The sequence below is a fragment of the Nilaparvata lugens genome, chromosome 3 (genome assembly GCF_014356525.2).
Source record: "Nilaparvata lugens isolate BPH chromosome 3, ASM1435652v1, whole genome shotgun sequence".
Lineage (NCBI taxonomy): Eukaryota > Metazoa > Arthropoda > Insecta > Hemiptera > Delphacidae > Nilaparvata > Nilaparvata lugens.
The window spans coordinates 13871954-13895050 of NC_052506.1; the positions used below are offsets into that span (position 1 = coordinate 13871954).

The window sequence follows — 23097 nt, forward strand, 5'->3', positions numbered from 1 at the left end:
TTTTACCGGATCTCGAAAACGGCTTTAACGATTCTCACGAAATTCAGAACATAGTAGGTTTATAATATAAAAATTCGATTACACTAGGTCTCATCCCTGGGAAAACTCTGAAGGATTTATTCATCCTTGGAAAAAGAGATGATAATTTCGTCGTCTGTTGATGATGGAAGTGAAAGAGCGAGTGCATGTGTGTGGGACAGAAACAAAACTATGACTCAGCTGTTGAACTTTTGTAATCATTCAATCAGGTACTTAGTGCCGGTTGTACAAAAGCCGGTTGAATTTCAATCCTGATTTATTCCAGTAGAACCAATCAGATTCAGAATCAGTAGATAGACAACTATCTTTTTGAAATGGTCTTCTCTGATTTGGTTCACGTGAAATTAATCAGGATTAAAATTTAACATGCTTTTGTGAGATAAATTTTTGCATTCCTCTGGGAATTAATCTCAATTCACTGTGATTAGATAGAACCTTTCTGTATGAACTATAAATATATTGTAATTTCTTCTTTCGTAATAAATTTTATATGCTTTTGTGCCTTTTGTACTCCAGAGCGTAGCTCGGTGCCCCGATATTGTTAATAAATAATATAATACAAATTAATTCATTCAATCATTGATACAATACTATAGGACAGGAGAGAAACATTTCCCAGTTACAGATGGAAATTACTGAGATATTGCAAATTACAACATTTAATTTGGATTTTTGTTTAATAATTATTATTGATTCATTTCCTAATTCGTGTAAATTGTTATTCCTGTCCCCTTCTATTGTTCTTGCAGAACTTGCCTGATGTTGAAAGACATCATATCAGATATCGAAGCATTTCAGAGTGTATCACTACTCGCTACAGCACAAAGCATCAAGAGTGTTTCAAAAGATCTTATACGATCAAAAAGTCATGGATTTTTCTCAACAGTTTTGGAAATTCCTCCCCTCTCACAGGTACATAATTGCTTTAAGACTTTCTTGCATTCATTTAATGCACATCATACCATAATTTAATACTTGAAATAATGAGTATTATTGATATTTTCAACAGTCTCTTTCCTATTTCCTAAACAGAATGGAATTGAACTTTAATTTCATAATGATCAATTAGTTTGAACAATTCATCTTGAGATAAGGGCTTCTACAATCCTAATAATCGAAATCAATAAGGAAAATCAAGTTGATGTAAGGAGAAAAATAAGTTTTTTGAGATAACTGACATAACTGGAATATTTTTATCAACTACAATCACAGAATACGTTAGTTATTAGTACTAGTATATTTATTTTTTGAAAATATACATATTTGAGGGCACCGGGAACTAAATCCCATTATTGCCCTCATAACGCACATTGAGTATACAATTTGAGAAACAATACATTTTAATGAAAATAAAATAGCTAATATACTATTCAGTTTTAGGAAAAAAACTGAAACAAGATACAAACAAAATAGTATAAAACCTTGCAAATATGAAACTTATAGTAGCAGATAAAAAAAAAGAAAGACGACTAATACTGAAGAATTTAAGAAGAGAAGAAAAAATAAACAAAGAAAAGAGAATAATGGGAAACTCTGCATACATGAAACTTATAGTTAAAAACACTAATATAGTATGTAAAGATAATTAAGATAATTATGTTAGTAGGAAAACTGTTGGCATAAACCTATTGTAGGAATAAGAGCGATTAAACTGGAAATAACAATAGTATAAACTAAAATTATATGGACTATGAAGCAACAATATTACCAAAAGAGTTACAAAAATTATTCCACTGTGGCCATCCAAATCAAAGACAGTTTAAACAGAAAAACAAATCAATCGCCTAACAATGACAGCAGGCCATTAATGGCAGGCTATAGATGTATAATGGGTATATATATTATCAGTCTATGCTACTATGTTTTCCAGTAAATAACTACTCAGTTTTTTTTATCGATCAAGTCTTAGCAACACCAGGATCATCATTAGTAATACCGGTACTAATTAATATTGAAGTGCTATTCTCATTATCAAATAATTATACTTTATTAATTCTTGTGAATTTTCATTCACAAGAAATTTTCATTCCCCGTGAATGATATGCTTCCAAACAAAGCGTAAGTTTGCACCAAAGATAATATTTATCAAAATCAATGTTTTTTTTTCAGGAAGACCGAATTGATATTTTGAAAGAAATGTTGAGACAAAAATTGAAAATAGGTGTGAACGCGTTCGAGAATATCAATTTAGACGCCTTTGCTGAGAAGACTGATAATTATGTATTCGAAGATTTACAGCAGATTGTCAATAAAATTTGCTTCAAAGCTTGGATACGGAAATGTAAGTAAGTCTTGCATTACAAGAAATATTAACCCTCTTATTATATTGTCTTCTCCTTTTTTTGTAACCTGAATTGTTGTAAGAAGTGAGAAGCGAAGATCCTTTTCCCAAGGATCCTTTTTCCTTGAATCCAAGATTCAAATATTTCTAATTAGCAGACGTTCTATCCTGCAATTTTTATTTCATTTTCCATAAATATTTCTGCTAGGACACTGAGGATAGCGTAGTTCATGTATGCAGGCTTAAAAATATGTCTAAAAATCTCATTATCAGTGCCTTTCGTTTATAGATTCCATACTCTTGCAATGCAAAATTGAAACATCAAGTTTTCTTTTGCAGCTGAAGGAAGTGGAGAGTCTGAATTGACTGTAACCAGTGATGACATTATTTTTGCCATTGATTCTGTATCACCCAGTCATCTGAAAACGATCAAACTCTTCAAGAACTCCAAACATAATTGGAACAGTATCGGTGGCATGAAAAAGCTCAAAGATACGCTTACTGAGCTCATAATTTGGCCAGCTAAGGTATTAATATAATTTAATATTATTATATACCGGGTGTCCCGAGAAGAGGTTTACACGTTTGATTTTATATTACGTGCCCATTCATGCACCGACATTTTTAAAATTTTACACAGTTTACAAAGTAGGTTCTAAAAATATTCTGGGAAATTTTAACTCCCTAAGCCTTGTAGAAACAAAATGGCGGCATATTGAAAAACGATACTTTAAAAACATTAGGTGTTTTTGGTTTTATAAAATATTTCTATTGTTGCACTTTAGGGCAATATAACTTTTGAATAAATTAACTAGAACAAGAGCTAATAAAAAACATTAAAAGTCCAAAATTATTGAAATTGAAACCCATCCACAGCAACAAACTGATAACGAAATGATTAAGAAATGATTCGTAAGCTCTTACAAAGAAACTCCACGGTATCCGGAGAAGTTCCTCTTCTATTGATCGTTTTAGTTCCACATTATTGAATTTATGGGTTTTTAATTCAATTAATTTTTACTTTTTATTTCAAGTAACCCCATAAAAATAAGTCACAAACAGTTAAATCTGGTGATCGGGGTAGCCAATATAAAAAATCACTTCCACGACCAACCCAACGGCCATGAAGTTTGTCATTTAGTAATTGCTTAACATGATTTGCGAAATGAGGTGGAGCGCCATCTTGTTGGAAGATTGCTTGATCAATTTCTGGTACCATAAAATGAGGCAATACTACTGCAACGTAGTAAACAAATAAGATAATAACTTATGAAAGTAGTAAGCGAATTGGTAAAATTTTCAATATGCCGCCATTTTGTTTCTACGAAGGTTAGGGAGCTGAAATTTTCCCAGAATATTTTCAGAACCTACTTTTTAACTGTGTAAAATTAAAAAAAAAATCGGTACAAGAATGGGCACGTAATATAAAATTAAACGTGTACACCACTTCGTGGGACACCCGGTATATTATGCATATGCTTTCATAGGCCAAGTTCATAATAATTTTGCAATTAATATATTAAATACTAATAGACTCGAGTAAGTTCTGGAGACACTGACAAGCCTCTTCTCCAGCAGCATGAACTTCAGTCACAGAATACGTTAGTTTTAGTATTAGCATATTTATTTATTTGAAAATATACATATTTGAGGGCACCAAGAACTAAATCCCATTATTGCCCTCATAACGCACATTGAGTATACAATTTGAGAAACAATACATTTTAATGAAAATAAAATAAATCAAAATCAAATCAAATTCTTTATTGCATGATCAAGAAACATTACAATAATACAAAATCATTCACATGAGGAGAGAGTAGAAATTTCTTATTATCTAGACGACAATAAAGGTATTAAATTAATAAGTCATTACAAAGGAATATTTGCCATTCTACAAGATACAACAATGCAAATGAAAAAAATTAATATTTCATGCGACTCATCCAAGAAGGCCAAAGCCTGTGTTTGGATGGGAGTCTGTACTATATAAATAAATGAAATTAATGAAATATGAAAAGAAAGAGTTTGATCAAGAGATAATAGATTTTTGTAGACAGTATGTACTGTAAATCCAGGACATTGACGTCTGTTACAAATAAATATATAATAATCAAGAAGTATCGAAATTCTTGGAGTAATAATGGATAGAGCTGTATTAGATGATACCAGAATATAGAGCTTTACTAGAATAGGATTGGAAAATATGAATCTCTGCTGAGCTAGGGATTGATTTTAACTTTCAAAATTCCGTTAAGAATATGAGACTAATTATTAAGTTTAAGTGTTACATTTTAAACTCAGATAAATGAGCTACATCAAGAAAATTATACTAATCATCAGCAGGTAAACAATATACATTTAGTACTACAAATTGTTGGTGCAATACTTCTAACTTAATCTATATGTACTAATAATAATTAGGTGCATGTTTGTAATGATATGATAGATGTGACCTATATCAAAATAATAGAGAAGATGCTGGCTTTTTAATTTATGCAGGCTTAAAAGAAAAATTTTTCAAGTAATGCTTATAAATATTATTACTAAAATACTATACATTAAAAATATGTAAAGACAACAGGATCGAGATTAAATCATTAATCACTGATAAATAGAGGTGATTATGGAATCAATATGTTCCCTACCGATCTCTCTTAACCACCTTTTAACGTTCCTCTTGTAAATAAGAAGAGTGCAGTCGTCATAATTACGGAGTATAGGAGGAATATTCCTGTACAAGATGTGAGCTATATAGTGCGTGTTGGTTGTTGAATGAGTTCTTATTAATCTTGGGATTTCTATGCCTAAAGAATTAGCTGAGCGTGTAGAACGGTCATGCGTTATTCTTTTGAATATATTATTACTGTGCCCATGCATGTAAAGGAGTAAATTCTTGACGAAAAGTTGTCTTATGTCTAGGACATTAAAATCGTCATATATTTCATTAGTAGGAGTACGAATAGGTTTACTCAAGGCAGTTTTTATTATTTGTTTCTGAGTAATGATTAAAGGGTTGAGAATTGATTTAAAAGCACCTCCATAAGCCAAAATACCCGACGATATTATAGATTGGACGTATGAAAAATAGATATTTCTCAGTTCATCTTTAGATAAAATTTGACGTAGATTGAGGAAAATGTAGATAGATCTTCGTATTTTATTTTTTAATTGTATTATATGTTCCGACCATTTTAATTTGTCATCAACTATTACACCTAAATACTTGTATGAGCTAACTCTCTCAATGGACTCACATTGACATTGCATATTATTTGGGTTTGTACAAGAATGTAATACTATTGAATCTACTGATGGCTCCTGAATTTTTCTTAATGATATCTCTATAAATTTAGATTTTCCTATATTAAGAGTTAAGATATTTTGGTCGAACCATGCCTTGAGTAAGTGGAGATCGCGGGATGCTTTCTGGTACATTTCCTCTTTATTTCTACCATAAACATGCAGAGCCGTGTCATCAGCAAACAGAAATAGATTTCCAGTGAGAGGAAGTTTTGCCAGGTTATTTATATAAATGAGAAACAATAAAGGTCCCAATGTGCTGCCTTGCACCACCCCATAATCTATCGAATTCAATTCACTCTCAACGCCCATTATTTGCACAGCCTGTTTCCTGTCCGTTAAATAGCTTTCAAACCAGCTGTAAGATTTATTTCTAATGCCAATGATCTCCAATTTTCTCATCAGCTTTAATCTATCAACTGTATCGAAGGCTTTAGCTAAGTCGAGGAAAATTATACAGTTATTTAGATTATCATTCAGTGAGCAGTTAACTTCCCTTGTTAAATTAAAGAGAGCATCTGATATATTTTTGTTATTTCTGAATCCAAATTGTCTTTCCGTTAAAATGTTATTATTTTCAATATAGGAACTCAACTGTGACTTTACTATTTTCTCCAAGATTTTTGAAAAAATACTTAAAAGAGATATTGGTCTGTAGTTATTTTTTTGAGATTTGTCACCATTTTTGTGCAAAGGAAAAACTCTAGCTATTTTGAAACTATCAGGAAATATACCTTGTTCAATACTTAAATTATAAATGTGTTTCAGAGGAGTTAAAAAAATTTGTATGTTTTGTTTGAAGAATCTAGTAGGAATATTGTCGTATCCTGGCGCAGACATGCCTCTCAGTTTTGAGGTAAATTGAATAATCTCGATTTCACTAACGGGTTTCATTGTAAAATTCGAATCAAGACGGTAGTTTTCATCATTCAAAACTGGTGGTTTTGTAGAATCTACAGCGCGGGCTAAATTCTCCCCAACACGTGAAAAGTAATCATTAAAATCCTGAGCTACAGCCTTGATTTTCTCTAGTGGAGAAATGGAGCTATCATGAGCTGGCTCGAACTGTTCAAGAGGAAAACCATCTTTCTTATTGCTTCTGCCTGAAATTTCATTTATAATGCACCAGAACTTTTTAGGATCTCCACCACTCTCATTTATTCTATCTTTATAGTATTGATTTTTGCTTATTCTTAATAAATTATTTAGTCTATTCCTATAGTTTTTATAATGAGTTAATAATTCTCTATTGAAAGGTTGTTTTCTGGTTTGTTTATACAATTTATCTCTTTCCCTAATAGATCGAACTAAGCCTTCGGTTATCCAGGGTTTAATTTTTTTGAAACGAGAATTCTTTGAAGAACTGGTTTTTTTGATTCATCTATGTTACGTTTAATGATAGAATAGAATTTGTCTGTAGCAATGTTGACTTCCTGCTCTATGAGAACGGAATTCCACGTTTCCTCTCTGAATGTAGATAATAAGGTTTCATTATGAATAAAATATTTGGGAGGATCAGATTTACTTTTATTTGTGAAACTGGAAGTAATTTTTATTGCTTCAATGTAATGATCTGTAACTGCTACTTTAAGAATAGCTGATTGTATTATATTAAGGTTTGCATTGTTAATAAATATATGATCTATTAAAGTGCTACTAGTTCTCTGTTCTCTAGTAGGTTTGTCAATGCAATTGACAAATCCATGCTCATAGAGAACATTTAAATATGAGTCAGTTTGTAAATCGTTGTTCAAAATGTTAATGTTAATGTCTCCTACTAATAAATTTGTTCTACCTCTACTCGAATTATCATAATAGTTATTAAGTTCGTCAATGAAATGAGGAATATGAGACTCGTGGTTCCGATAGACAGCCAAGAGACAATAATCTTTTCTATCGTAGTGGAAAGTAATTTCTAAAGCATTAGCTCCTCCTATACTGATGCTTCTACCAACTGCTGATAAGGAATTTTTAATAAAAACAAGCACTCCATCATTTCTATTGGATTTATCTTCAGTCTGAAACGAAGTGTAGCCGTCCAACTGTTTGTTATCGTCCACCTCAAGCCATGTCTCAGATAAAACGATAACATCAATTTCACAGCTTAATGAATTCAGCCCTACTAGCAAATTATCGAAATTCTCATTATAGCTCCTTATATTCTGATGTATTAATCTCAAGCAACTCTCGTCTGAATCACAAAAATTATTAAAAGAATCAAATGTATCAAACTCTTTGCATGTTATTAAATTAAAATTTTCTAATTCTTCTTCATGCCTATTCATTGTCATGAAAAGAATGCTCCGCCCGCTCAACTGTCTCACCTTATCAATAACCTATATGGTTTATATATAAAAGAAGAAACCTACTCTATTTTATTATAAGATGAAATGTATGGTATGTAAATTTAAGAACTAATAATCCTCGCTAGAACAATTCAAATCTCAGGTAAAAGCGTGGGTAAGTTCAAGACTTTTTAAACAAGATTATACGATAGAATAGAGATAGAAGTAATCATGCTAATTAACGTGAAAAATAAAACGTTCTCACAGTATTAAATGAGTGGATGTTGTAATGTGGATCACTCAGTCAGGCGTTATCCAACTTATTAGAAACAATAACAATCATAATTACAAAAATAAAGCTAATGAAAAATTAATAAATTGTCATTTCAAATTGACATTAAAATAAATCTAAATCAAGATACAAATACTGCAAATTGAAATTATATTTGAATTTACTTCTAGTACGCGCAATATTAATTAACATGGAAAATAAAACGTTCTCCTTGTAAATAAAATTCGTGAATTAGTAATGTATCGCTCGATCAAGCGTCGCATAATTAAGCTATGAAACATTTCAAAAAATAAATAAATACATGATTCAATAAAAACATGAAAAATAAACTACATGATTTCAAATCAGAAGTTTTCATAGTAAATTTAGGTTTAAATATAAGACTGGAAATTTACATTTACGTAATTGAATTCATTTCAATTACGTGAAATACGTAATAAATTTTTCAGAACTGTGATGTTAGGTTTAGAAATATCTCTCAACCGAACTGCGCATCCCGATCGAGCGACAAAAAACAGCATCCACACCCCACTCACGATCACGTGAGACAAAAAAAACGTTATAACACTGTCTTAACAAAAAAATTGCTGACATTCGTACGCAAGCAAAAAATAAAAAGTTTTTTCATACAGTGTCAAGCGATCGATACAGTTGAATAATAATTCTACATACTGTAAATATTCATGCATACGAATAATGAATATTACGGGATGTTATTTATAAAAAAGTTGACAATAACTGTAAAAATTAATACATTCATTAGTTCATTTTGAAAGACCGTTTATCCAGTAGAGAAAAGAGAGTTTATCTCATGAATTAATTGATAAATCTCAATGGCATGACAGTTTGATTGTAAGTGTTGCAGTAATAATAGCCTACTGTATTATTCTTATATATATTTTTACTATAAATCACTATAAATTGACAGTAATTCATTGCCATAAATTCACTATGAATGCTCTATTATTTATCAATCATGTTTAGTATTTTTTATATTGAAAAGGAGACTATTAAAATAATTTACTAAACTTGGAAAAAAATTATTAATATTGTATTGAGTTAGTTTCAATTGTTTTAGACTACTTAGTGTAATATTCTATTTATCAAATAAATAAGTTGATACATAAGTAAAATTATCAACAATTGTATTCAAACATAATACATGACACTTGAATTATAAATAAAAAAGGATAATATAATTGAATAAAATTAAACAATCTTGTTTTAGCTTCAATCGTTCCAGCATTCCACTTGAATTAGAATATAACTAGCTCGTATTCAGACCATACCTGAATGTTGATAATAGTAGAGTTCTCACCCGAGTTCAACCACTTGTTTTCATTCGTTGGTTGTGGCAGCGTGATCGATGTCATGTGGGGACCACACTCTGATTTGCTGATCGTTTGTGTTCTTCTTCACCCACATCTTGCCGTTGCTGAACCAGGCTCTATGGAGTTTTTTCGCTTTCACCAGGTTTTTGCCATAGGAAAGAAGAAATTTGTTCTGCGGTGTCAAGTGTTCGTTAACATACACGTCTCCAGATGGAAATGAAGCGTTGACCTCGGTTGCGTTGAGGCGCTGAATTTTATTCTTCTCAATAGCTGCAGCCATCCACGCATTACGAGTACTTCTCGAAATGTAAGACACGATGATGGAGGGGATTTTGGAATTCTTTGTTGCAGGAATACGATGTGCTATGGATATTTCAGACCTACAGTAAGACAAGTTCAGTCCTTTTGCAACACTTTCAATGATTGAATAAATATCTTCATTCTCAGTAACCGGAAAACCCACTATTTCTAAATTGTTTTTGCGCGAGTATTGCTGCAAATCATTGAGATCTTGTCTTGTTCTCCATAGTTCCTCCGAGAACTTCTGATTCTTCATCTTTAGACCCTCACATTCACCTTTTAGATTTTCAGTATCAGTTTTTAAAAGATTAAATTCACTTCGGATATCGTTCAAAGCAGAAGTATTGAGATTAACCGCACTTTCTAACTCCGACAATTTTTTCGTGTTGACATCAAGTTTAGAGTCCATAGAGTTCACTGTTAGATGGAGGTTTTTTATAGCTTCGAGAATAGGATCTTGCTCTACAGATGTTGCAGTTGCAGCAGGTTTAAAACATTCTTCGCACTGCCATGTATCTTTCTTGTCTTTGAGAGCAAGTAACTTAGCCGGCGTACGAATGCGTGTACATGCTGCATGATAAGTTTTAACGCATTTGGAACACTTTATAATATCAGCAGCGGTAGGCTGAACAGCTAATTACACTTGAAACACGACATAATTGCTATTTCACCGAAGCACAACTTGTAAAATAATTGAATTTGAGGTTATAGTAATAACAGAAAATCAACTTAAAACAAGCTAGTAAGATAGTCGAGCGGGCTTGTTTTTCACTATCGGAGCGTACTGATAAAGACTACCTTTCCGAACGGCATCCAATAGCTAATATACTATTCAGTTTCAGGAAAAAAACTGAAACAAGATACAAACAAAATAGTAGAAAACCTTGCAAATATGAAACTTATAGTAGCAGATAAAAGAAAAAGAAAGACGTATGACGAAAAGACGGACTAATACTGAAGAATTTAAGAAGAAAATAAACAATGAAAATAGAATAATGGGAAACTTTGCATACATGAAACTTATAGTTAAAAACACGAATATATTATGTAAAGATAATGAAGATAATTATGTTAGTAGGACAACTGTTGGCATGAACCTATTGTAGGAATAAGAGCGATTAAACTGGAAATAACAATAGTATAAACTAAAATGATATGGACTAGAAAGCAACAATATTACCAAAAGAGTTCCAAAAATTATTCCACTGTGGCCATCCAAATCAAAGACAGTTTAAACAGAAAAACAAATCAATCGCCTACCAATGACAGCAGGCCATAAATGGCAGGCTATAGATTTATGATGGTATATTATCTATGCTACTATGTTTTTTATTAAAAAACTGATCAGTTTTTTTTTCATCGAACAAGTCTGAGCAAGATTAGGATCATCATTAGTAATACCGGGTACTAATAAATATTGAAGTGCTATTTTCACAATCAAAATAAATATTTGTCTTTTTTGAAAATTTTTGTTACAACGTTTCCCGTGAATGATATACCACCAAACAAAGCGTAAGTTTGCACTAAAGATAATATTTATCAAAATCAATGGTTTTTTTTCAGGAAGACCGAATTGATATTTTGAAAGAAATGTTAAGACAAAAATTGAAAATAGGTGTGAACGCGTTCGAGAATATCAATTTAGACGCCTTTGCAGAGAAGACTGATAATTATGTATTCGAAGATCTACAGCAGATTGTCAATAAAGTTTGCTTCAAAGCTTGGATACGGAAATGTAAGTAAGTCTTGCATTACAAGAAATATTAACCCGCTTATTATATTGTCTTCTTTTTTTTGTAACCTGAATTGTTGTAAGAAGTGAGAAGCCAAGATCCTTTTCCCGAGGATCCTTTTTCCTTGAATCCAAGATTCAAATATTTCTAATCAGCAGATGTTCCATCCTGCAATTTTTATTTCATTCTTCATAACTATTTCTGCTAGGACACTGAGAATAGCGTAGTTCATGTATGCATGCTTAAAAATATGTCCAAAGATCTCATTATCAGTGTCTTTCGTTTATAGATTTCATACTCTTGCAATGCAAAATTGAAACATCAAGTTTTCTTTTGCAGCTGAAGGAAGTGGAGAGTCTGAATTGACTGTAACCAGTGATGACATTAGTTTTGCCATTGATTCTGTATCGCCCAGTCATCTGAAAACGATCAAACTCTTCAAGAACTCCAAACATAATTGGAACAGTATTGGTGGCATGAAAAAGCTCAAAGATACGCTTACTGAGCTCATAATTTGGCCAGCTAAGGTATTAATATAATTTAATATTATTATATACCGGGTGTCCCACGAAGAGGTTTACACGTTTGATTTTATATTACTTGACCATTCATGCACCGAACTTTTTTAAATTTTACACAGTTTACAAAGTAGGTTCTAAAAATATTCTGGGAAATTTTAACTCCCTAAGCCTTGTAGAAACAAAATGGCGGCATATTGAAAAACGATACTTTAAAAACATTAGGTGTTTTTGGTTTTATAAAATATTTCTATTGTTGCACTTTAGGGCAATATAACTTTTGAATAAATTAACTAGAACAAGAGCTAATAAAAAACATTAAAAGTCCAAAATTATTGAAATTGAAACCCATCCACAGCAACAAACTGATAACGAAATGATTAAGAAATGATTCGTAAGCTCTTACAAAGAAACTCCGCGGTATCCGGAGAAGTTCCTCTTCTATTGATCGTTTTAGTTCCACATTATTGAATTTATGGATTTTAATTCAATTAATTTTTACTTTTTATTTCAAGTAACCCCATAAAAATAAGTCACAAACAGTTAAATCTGGTGATCGGGGTAGCCAATATAAAAAATCACTTCCACGACCAACCCAACGGCCATGAAGTTTGTCATTTAGTAATTGCTTAACATGATTTGCGAAATTAGGTGGAGCACCATCTTGTTGGAAGATTCCTTGGTCAATTTCTGGTACCATAAAATGAGGCAGTACTACTGCAACGTAGTAAACAAATAAGATAATAACTCATGAAAATAGTAAGCGAATTGGTAAAATTTTCAATATGCCGCCATTTTGTTTCTACGAAGGTTAGGGAGCTGAAATTTTCCCAGAATATTTTCAGAACCTACTTTGTAAACTGTGTAAAATTTAAAAAAATCGGTGCAAGAATGGGCACGTAATATAAAATTAAACGTGTAAACCACTTCGTGGGACACCCGGTATATTATGCATATGCTTTCATAGGCCAAGGTCATAATAATTTTACACTTAATATGTTGAATACTTATAGACTCAAGTATGTTCTGGAGCCACTGACCAGCCTCTTCTCCAGCAGCATGAACTTCAGTCAGCCCTCCATGATATGAGTATTGTGGACTCTCAGGTGTTGTGGATATCAGGTGTTGCAATGATTGAATTTGGCCACATTGGCACAGAGAGTCAGAGGTGTATCCCTATGCTGTAATTTAATACTCAATATAATAAAGATTTACTGTTTTGAATGTAGCTGTTTCCGCATGAATGTAATAAATATTTCGTATTTGTCATTACACTTCTCTGTTTATGGGTTTTACAGAGTGAATAGTTTTATTTATAAACGGTGAAAATAATGGAATCATTATGAATTTTGGTTCACAGACGATTAATCAACATTCAGTTTATTCCGTTTATTATATTCCTATCAACCTGGATCTTTTAAAAATCCCATCTTTCCAATTGTTATCTCAAGATACCTTATCCACTCATTTATAAATGGTGAAGATAAAGGCATCATTATGAAATTTGGTTCAAAGCTGATTAATAAAAATAGCTTTATTATATTCGTATCAATCTGAATCTTTTCAAAATCTCATCTCTCAATTGATATCATTTTAAAAGCTGATTATCTCCAATTCACGAGTCAATAATATTATTGAATGCGATTGTCCAAACTTTTTAAATTCAATCCACCATTGGAAATGAATTATTATAGAGAGTGCTCTGAAAAAAGCTGCCCATAAGTCAGGGAGTGATACCTCTCATTAAAAGAATAAAAAAGTACTAATTAACGTAGGTCAGAAAATGCTTGGTTACCAAGCTATACAGGGTGAAAAATTTTGTCTGAATTTCAGTTCCCCTGCCGAAACGAAGCCCTACGGATATTTGTTTGCTTTTAATTAAGATGTGAAATTTAGCGTACTTTATGTAAAATGACCTGAAAAATTGAATAAAACCGTTTCCAGACCTTTAGCTTCAGTAATTTTTAAATATGTGATGAAACACGCGAAACTTGGTCCGAAAAACAAGTTCCTTCAAGGTTTAAAGCAGATTTACTATGTTAAATGTACAATAAACACATACATTTTTTTCTACAGAACTTGTAGAAAATATAATTTCAAAGAGAAAGATGTAGAATAAGTCTATAATAGACAAACGCAACCTTAGAAAAATAATCCTTAACTATATAAAAAAACGCATGAAAATAGACAAAATCTGCTAAGCTATCTATTTTTCATGCGTTTTGTATGTAATTAAGGATTATTTTTCAAGGTTGCGTTTGTCTATTATTGACTTATTCTACATCTTTCTCTTCATAATTAAATTTTTTACAAGTTCTGTAGAAAAATTTCTGTTCTTATTGTACATTTAACATAGTAAATATGCATTTTCAGACCTATGTTAATTAGAACTTTTTTCTTCTTTTGATGAGAGGTATCACGCCCTGACTTATGGGCACTTTTTTCAGAACACTCTCTATACTGTATGACGTGTATTGGTTAGGAAACCCTTAGACAGCCCCACCTTCCGTTTCAATTATGTAAATGCGAGCATATTAACAACAACTGATGTCCTACTCTTTTAGGTTGGTAATTAATATTTTGTTACCTCTTTGCAGTACCGCAAAATATACGAGCAGTGCCCATTGAAAAGTGAGAATGGTGTGTTGCTGTATGGTCTGCCTGGATCTGGTAAAACACTCATCGCAAGTGCACTTGCGGGAGAATGTAATCTGAATTTCATTAGTGTGAAGGTGAGTCAAGACATTTTCATTACCATATTATAAGTGTGATAACTATCAGTTGGTTCAATTCTAACTGACTATTCTAGCAATTCTAACAATAAGTGATGAACAAGATCTTAATAAAGTTTGCAGATCTCTTGTAATATTGTCGAGTTCATCCACACATTTATTTTATAAGCTTGTACAATACTCTACTTACATACTTACTCCTTGTCGCTACAGTTCATTCAGAGCCTTGACCTCATTCAAAAAATCTCTCCATTCGTCTCTATCGGCGTCTCTATTTTTGGTAGAGAGTTAGTGGGGAGGATATTTTTAATATTCTTTCCGAAGAATGGACATTGATATGTCCAAAGCTCCGCCAATTTATGTAGATGCATAACAATATGATTATTATCTATAGTTATTATATCACAAATTGCTTTTTCATATCATATACAGTTCAATAATTATTTTCTTAGTCTATATTATGTAAATTCATCTATAATTTTGTTGTATTGTAAGCTATTGTATATAAGTGTATAAGCCAGTATATATTGTAATCTACATAAATAAAGTACTCAATCAATCAATCAATCAATCGGCAGCCTTACGTCTCCATCCCCTGACACCCAGCTTCCTAATGTCGTCCCCCACATCCTCCAGCCAACGCTTTCTCGGACGTCCTCTCAGCCTTCTCCCTCCTGGATTTTTCCTGAAGACCTTTTTTACAACTCTTGAGTCACACATTCTCTCAACGTGCCCCAACCAACTCAAACGCCTCAGTTTTATCTCGTCAACAATTCGACATTTCTGGTACAGATCACGCAGCTCTTGGTACAGCTCTGGTACAGATCGTATACGCCATTCACAATTAACATATACAGGGCCAAATATATTTCTCAAAACCTTTCGCTCCCAAATATTCAATAGATCCTCATCCTTCTTTTTCAAAACTCATGTCTCTCTGCTCCATGCAAAACAATTGACTTTATGACTATATTTGTATTTTCACTTTCCTGGACAGGGTTTTGGATCTCAAATATTGGGTCAGAGCATCATAATAGCATCTGTTTGCGGCAGCTAGTTTTGCTTTTATGTCAGTCTCAACATTATTGTCGTCTGTTATGATAGATAGAACCAAGATATTTGAAATTGCTCAATCTTTCAAAACGATAAATTAATGTCAACCTCAAATCTATACCAGACCCTCAAATCTATAATGTCAACCCTAAATCTTATACCAGTGTCCTGGACCCTGCTGCTTTTCAAATATTTGGTTTTGCCTTCATTTATTGATAGTCCGAGATGTGCCGATCCTCCGTTGAGTTGCCTGAATGCTTCCTCTAATGTGTGTCTATTCCTTGCAATCAGGACCACGTCATCTGCGTATGCCATATATTGAAGCATTCTGTTCATTATTTAACCTCCTGGGTTTACATTTGTACAATACTCCCTTCTATCTATTTGAAAGTATTATCTTACATAAGTAAGTGATTGAGGAGTGATGAGTGATTCTTACAAAAGATATATATTTCTAATAAATTCTAGCTTATGATTAACAATGGTACGTATTTTGTCACTAGATGTACTGTACTCAATTGCATGCTATGAAATATGCAGAAGGTCATCAAATTCCTTGTCATCTTATCCTATGAATTTAGGGGATAAGTAAGTCTATCTATTCAAGGCCCATTGATGGTTTACATTGATAAATAGTTTTATTCATTGTTTCCAATAGAAACATTTATGGTAATGTAAATAATAATAAGACTCTACTTTTTCCATCACTGTGAGTAGAATTACCTGGATGATATCTGGCATTACTTATAATTTATATTTTCATTCCTATTCAGGGTCCTGAACTGTTATCAAAATACATTGGAGCTAGTGAAGAGAATGTGCGAAACATTTTTGAAAGGTAAGCTCGAAGTATTATTGTTTTTAAAAGCATTAGAATGCACTTCATTGGTTCTTAGATTTCTCAAGGAAGTACAATGAATGATAAAGTTAAAGTCTCCCACCGACCTTTAACCCTTTTACTATTCTACTTTCAAATTCAGGATGAACAAAAAGTTTGTATAGTCGAGTGAAATTTATGGAATAGCATTTTTTTAATCACATGTCCTCAATCTTTTTATTCTCAATATCTTCATGTGTTTTAATGGAGTGACCCGTGGGTTGGTGAATTAAGTGCTTGCTTAGGAGCCCAGAGGAGCCTGGGTCTAGATTCCCCAGATATGATCAAAAGTATAGGAAGCTCACTCTCAAGTTATCGGATGAGCACGTTGAAATGTCGATCCCGGCTGAAGGTCCAATAAAGGCTTGAATGTTATATTGGCCTTAATGATGACCATAATGCTAAAATCATTGATTAATGTTTATCAAGAGTTGCATCTACTCTGTATTTTTCTGGAAAGAGTGAAAGAGTTTTATGTACGGTATTCTAATTTATGTTCCAGAGCTCAAAAAGCGAAGCCCTGCATCCTATTCTTCGATGAATTTGACAGTCTTGTTCCAAGGTAAAATATGTTTTTCATTTTTGATAATCTATAATATTATGCATTAATAACTTTCATTAGTATTGAATTTTAATTTTTTAAATAACAGGAAAATTAGAGTTTTCAAAAGTTATTTTTTCATTCACAATAAACTATTTACAACGCCTAAATCATCAATTCTCACTATTATAACGGTTAGCAATTGTTTAATTAAACCGTAAATTTTTCTTTTTGAACATATTGTACTGTGTAAATATAAAGAAAATAAATAAAAATCTCAGTACCCTTTTTTTTTAAATATTTTATCACGACATGTTTCGGTCATTTATGCCATTATCAAGTGATATGAATTAAATAAATAAATACTAATGGAAGATTCTTATTTTGATCATATGTTTTTATGAACTAGGACTGTAAATTTTGGGTTTAAATTCGCATGATTCTATCAAAAATGGGGTTATTGGTGTCTAATTGGATTAAGTTTATTATTTTATCTCTGTTTAATTTTGCTGCTTTATAAATATGAAATTCTTCTTTGACATTCAGTTTTTGACTTTTATTACCATAATTAAGTATTTTCATATTGGAATTTAAATCTGTAAAATTATGGCCTGAATCTATCAAGTATTTCCATTAGTATTTATTTATTTAATTCATATCACTTGATAATGGCATAAATGACCGAAACATGTCGTGATAAAATATTAAAAAAAAGGGTACTGAGATTTTTATTTATTTTCTTTATATTTTATTACAAGTAGCCCTATACAGGAAAGAGATATGCACTGTGTAAATTTAATTGAAAGAATAAGACGTTGATGTTGTCAATACTACTATATTTGTTCAAAAATTAATACACATTACAGAAACAGGTTTTATGTTAACACCTATCATATCTTCAGCTGAAATTGCTGTGTAAATTTGGATATTATACAATATGATAGAATTTTTTTGATAATGATAATGAGATTTACTCACAAACAGGTCCATGTGAGTTCCAACCATTTTTTTTTAATAGCTGCAACATAGAAATAATTGAAGTGCATTTTTCTCCATCGTGAAATCCAAATTTCCTTTTTGTAAAATCGTGCATTTATTGATTTTTGTAAATCTCTGAATTTTCTAAAATAATAAATTAAATTCAATCTACTTAAAACTGTCAGCCTATTGATAAAATTACTGCATCTCATTTGACGAATACAGCCAGTTGGAAGTGAATGCCACTGGTGAAGGACAGAAATGAGAAATTAAAAAAATTTTGGTTTGGAGAGAAAAAAAGCGCTTGGGTTCTGTTAATTCCTGCCCGATTTTGAAAAAGGAAATTTAATCACAATATAAAAATATATTTATCTGTCTGAAGTGAATCTAACTATAGTAATAGCTTAAAGTTTACACATCGTCGAAAATTTCATGTTTTCTGTTTGAGTTGACTCAATATTGACAAACATATTCATGAATTGAAACAAAATAATTAGTTGGATACAGAAAATGTTGAAACCAGTGGAAAGCACTGAATTATAACTTTTCAACCTCTTTTTTTGGCGTATTAATTCATTTTATCTTATTCATCAACATTCCTAATTCAAAATATTCAAATTACTTTTCCTGGATCGAAAATTTGTGACTGTGTTCGAACAATGATGTGATTCATAACCTAATTTGGACAATATGAAATTTTGATCAAAATTTGGGAGAGAAATAGTACAGGCTCAGCCTAGCTTTTTCTCCCTATCATATTATTATGATGACAGTATAGTGTACAATAGATGAATAAATAATAGAAGTAAGAAGATATTTTGGCATAGGGCGTTTTGTTCCAAATTGTCAAGCCGCCGACGTATTTAGCCAAGTATTATTAACTAAATATATATCGACTGTATTATATGTGAGGTGGAACTACCCTTGGGTCTCCACACCATTAAAAGCCATACACTAATAATAATATTATCGACTATTGTTGATTGTAGGCCACGGACACACATGAGACGTTTCTCAGACGTGTCGACACAGCACGACAGGGCAGGAAGCTCTCCAACTGGCTGATTCTCGATACGCAAACCCAATCAGGAAATTAATCTCAATATGGAAATATATTTAGAAGAGCTTCCTGTCCTGTCGTGCCGTGCTGACTCGTCTGTAAAAACACCTTGTGTGTCCCCTGGTCTCACAGTCTTGGCCGAGTTATAGTGTATGGGCGGCAAGCTTAGGTGAGACTACCAGCGCCAAACAGCTTCAAGAAAAGAACTAAGTGGACCATAGACTTGGCGTAACAGTGAAATTTATTTGGAACCTAGCGTCCTATACCATGAGATTTATCTCCTTGAGCTATGTTTTCTCTATGGTTATATATTGTTGTTTTGGTAGACGCGGGCACGACAACACAGGCGTAACCGACCGGGTGGTGAATCAGATGCTGACTCAGCTGGATGGTGTGGAGGAGCGGCGTGGGGTGTGGGTGATGGCCGCCACCAGTCGACCTGACCTCATTGACCCGGCACTTCTGCGACCTGGACGCATCGGGCACAACCTCCATTGCCGTCTGCCCACACAGGTATCAATCATCTTCTCCTTCTTCATCCTTTCACAATCTTGACATTACTGCCTCTGTGTCCCAATCAGTCCATACGTTCCTGAGATGTCTCCGATCTCTCATTCTAATTGGCTGTTACCAAGGTCTATTAGATCGAGGTCATGACACCAATGTAAATTGGAGCGAGACTCAATGGGCAATATGAATAAAACCAAAGCTTATGCTCATGAGCATGGAGCATAAGGTTTTGCTCATGAGCATTAGGTAGAAGCATAAGCATTTGCTCATTTTTATATGAATAAGCTTTACCTTATACTCTTGCATGGAGCATAAGGTTTTGCTCATGAGCATTAGGTAGAAGCATAAGCATTTGCTCATTTTTATATGAATAAGCTTTACCTTATACTCTTACCTTATGCTTCTGAACTCTGGAGCAAATGCTCACGTATTTTAAAGATTTTTCATCAGCTGATTCGCCTTTGTGGTCTTACTTTGTTTTTATAGCTTGAGTAAGCGCTGAATATGCAAGTAGGAGACATCGCTTGTGTTTGCGTTGTCTGCTATGTTTTCTATTTATGAATTGAGTTTCAGGTTAGTTGTTGAGTTTAGAATTTTAAAATAATAGCGTGAAAAAATGTCATCCTCAGCATAATCTTATAATATCAATAGCCTTCTTATAATCGTCTACACTCTCATCTTAAATGCCTATTTCCTATTTTGTGATGGCTATCTTTATATTAGATAGTTATCTTTTGTATTTATTCTTTCGTATGAATAATGGTGATATATATATATATATATATATATTATATATATATATATATATATATATATATATATATCATGCTTGAATCTAAAAAGAGTTTTATAGTTCTCAACTTTCGGTTGTGATCGTATCTGGTATAGTTTCCTCTTCCTCATAGGAATCAGTTTAGCCATTTTACTATGAGGAAAAGGTGAAAAGCTGCTCTAGACTAGACTCACCTTTTTTGAAGCATTTGCTTCAAAAGTTGAGCAAATGCTCTAGTTAATTCATACAATTTTGAGTAGAAGCTTTTACTTTTGAGCAAATACTTGAACTTTTTTTTGTTGAGCATGAGCCAAAGGGTTTTCCCACGTTTATTCATAGAAAATGAAGTAAATGCTCCATAATTTAGAAGTATAAGCAAATGCTCAACTTTATTCATAAGGCCCTTTATGTCTATCCCATATTATATCAAGATATACTACACTATCTATACTATAATATAATACTACTTCTACTCCTTAGTACTACAGCTTATTCAGAGCCTTGACCTCCTTCGAAAAGCCTCTCCATTCCTCTCTATCGGCAGCCTTACGTCTCCATCCCCCTGTCACCCAGCTTCCCAATATCGTCTTTAGGGTTCTTACATTCCTTGTAGCAAGGAAGGTTTTCTCTATTTTCTGGGATTTTTAAGTCTTTCGGTTGTTCCTATTTCATTATTGGTGTCCGTGTATTTTTCCTGTTATTCCGGTCCCATTCCAAGGCTTTTTTAGCTTTCGTAACAATGAATTTTTACACGGCAAGGAAGTTAGCCTTGCGCCCTAGGCTAATCCTAGGCAATATCCTAGGCACTTGCTTCCACTGTAGCTCTCAGAGTGTGCCTACCCTGGATTTGATTCGGGTTAACTCCCTGTAGTGAGGTTCACGTTATAATGGCAGTGGAGAAAGATAACAGAACAATGTTGCCGATCCTCTGTCTTGTCAATGCTTTCTATAGACGGTAGCTGATACAGGTTTATTGAATAGATGAATTTATTTGCCAAAAACAAAATACAAAAGAGCTTCACAAAAAATAAATATAAGTATAAATGCTACTGCACTTAAATTAAGATATATACATAAAAATTAAGGAAATGATAATTTATTTAATTAGATTGATGTAATGTAGTTGTTATTTTTAACTGTTATGTTGTTTTAGTTGTTATGTAGAATTAACTGTTCATTCTCGTTTAAAATAATAATTATATTTTATTAAGCAAAAAATTATATTTTTCAATGAATTCATAATGAATTTTCATAATTAAGATGAAATATTTTGTTAATTAATTATTAATTCTACATTGTTAAAAGATGATCTAGTAACAGAGCAAAGCAAGAAAGAGATAGCGCTATCCGCTTTGTTGAATGATAGACAAGGATAGCAATACCATTGGTAATCAAACACTGCCATTATAACGTGGACCTCACTATAGCCTCTTCCGCCCTCACCGCCGTTGGGATTTCTCCTCATTCGCCTTTGAGGCCGTTGACCGGGTCTCACCTAGTTACCCTTTGCAGGGGTCCTCACAGGGAGCTACCATCCGGAGCCAGATATACCTTGGTTTTTCAAGAGGTGTATCTCCTTCCGCAGTGGTTGTTTGATGAGACAAAATGCATCCACCGCTTGCTAGGGTTAGGATTAGCACACCCGTTACAGTATGCAACTCTGGTCTGCGCACAGACATTTGCCCATTTTCTAAAAATTTATTCACATTAGGACCGAATTCACCAAAACGAAAACTTGGTTTGAGCGCCAGTTGATTCTAAATCAATAAAATAATGATATATATTATTACAAAACCAATTCAAAATCATCTGACTTGGTTCCAACTGCCGTTCAAACCTAGTTTTCGTTTTTTGGTGAATTTGGGCCTTACTGTATTCATGAGATTGTTTATATTATTTAACAAATCTTGTTTTTGTTTGTATTGAAACTGTGTTTGAGTAGATGAGATTTTTATTTTGTAAATTGCATTTTTTTGGAAATGAATAACTCTCTGTCTTTTCAGTCTTTCATAATGAAAGTCCCCTGAGGGAACTATAATACAATACTAGACCATATTCCTTATAAGCAGTGAACAAGCTCAGGTGTTTATCAGCAAGTGAACAAACTTTTCAACAAGCAACAAAATGGACGCGTGTCTTAACCTCTTTCCACAGACCTTCGCTGATACACAGGGCCCAACTTCGGGTTCCGCTCATCACTCTAACTATTGACAATTCACGACTGATCCCATTTATTCAACCTCTAATAGTAAAGATGATGAGCTGCCTGCATTTATCCGTATTCCTGTAAAAATCTTCTCTGCTAAATTCCTTTTTTTTATTGATTCGAATTTATTGCTAAAAAATCATAATTGTACAATAAGTTTTCTACAGTATACAATACAAAATACACATTAGGACTTGTGTAAAACAATATTATTAATGTAATTGACAATTTTACTTGAATAATGTTGTATACAAGTGGATTTCTCATCTTGTGTTAGTGAAATAGA

General features: G+C 32.7%; 1 protein-coding gene across 3 annotated transcripts in view; it reads left to right on the forward strand.

The window, feature by feature from the left end:
- Nucleotides 1–23097, forward strand: part of LOC111055555 (peroxisome biogenesis factor 1) — a 43050-nt gene that overhangs the window by 14374 nt on the left and 5579 nt on the right. For 2 of the 3 annotated variants that reach the window (XM_039425440.1, XM_039425442.1), the window contains exons 11-17: nucleotides 789–951; nucleotides 11395–11566; nucleotides 11904–12091; nucleotides 14680–14814; nucleotides 16641–16705; nucleotides 17247–17306; nucleotides 19650–19836. In XM_039425440.1, the coding sequence (XP_039281374.1) occupies nucleotides 789–951; nucleotides 11395–11566; nucleotides 11904–12091; nucleotides 14680–14814; nucleotides 16641–16705; nucleotides 17247–17306; nucleotides 19650–19836 (970 nt within the window). Of the gene's footprint in view, nucleotides 1–788; nucleotides 952–2148; nucleotides 2321–2659; nucleotides 2848–11394; nucleotides 11567–11903; nucleotides 12092–14679; nucleotides 14815–16640; nucleotides 16706–17246; nucleotides 17307–19649; nucleotides 19837–23097 lie in introns of all 3 variants that reach the window. The other variant, XM_039425441.1, reaches the window with a different exon arrangement.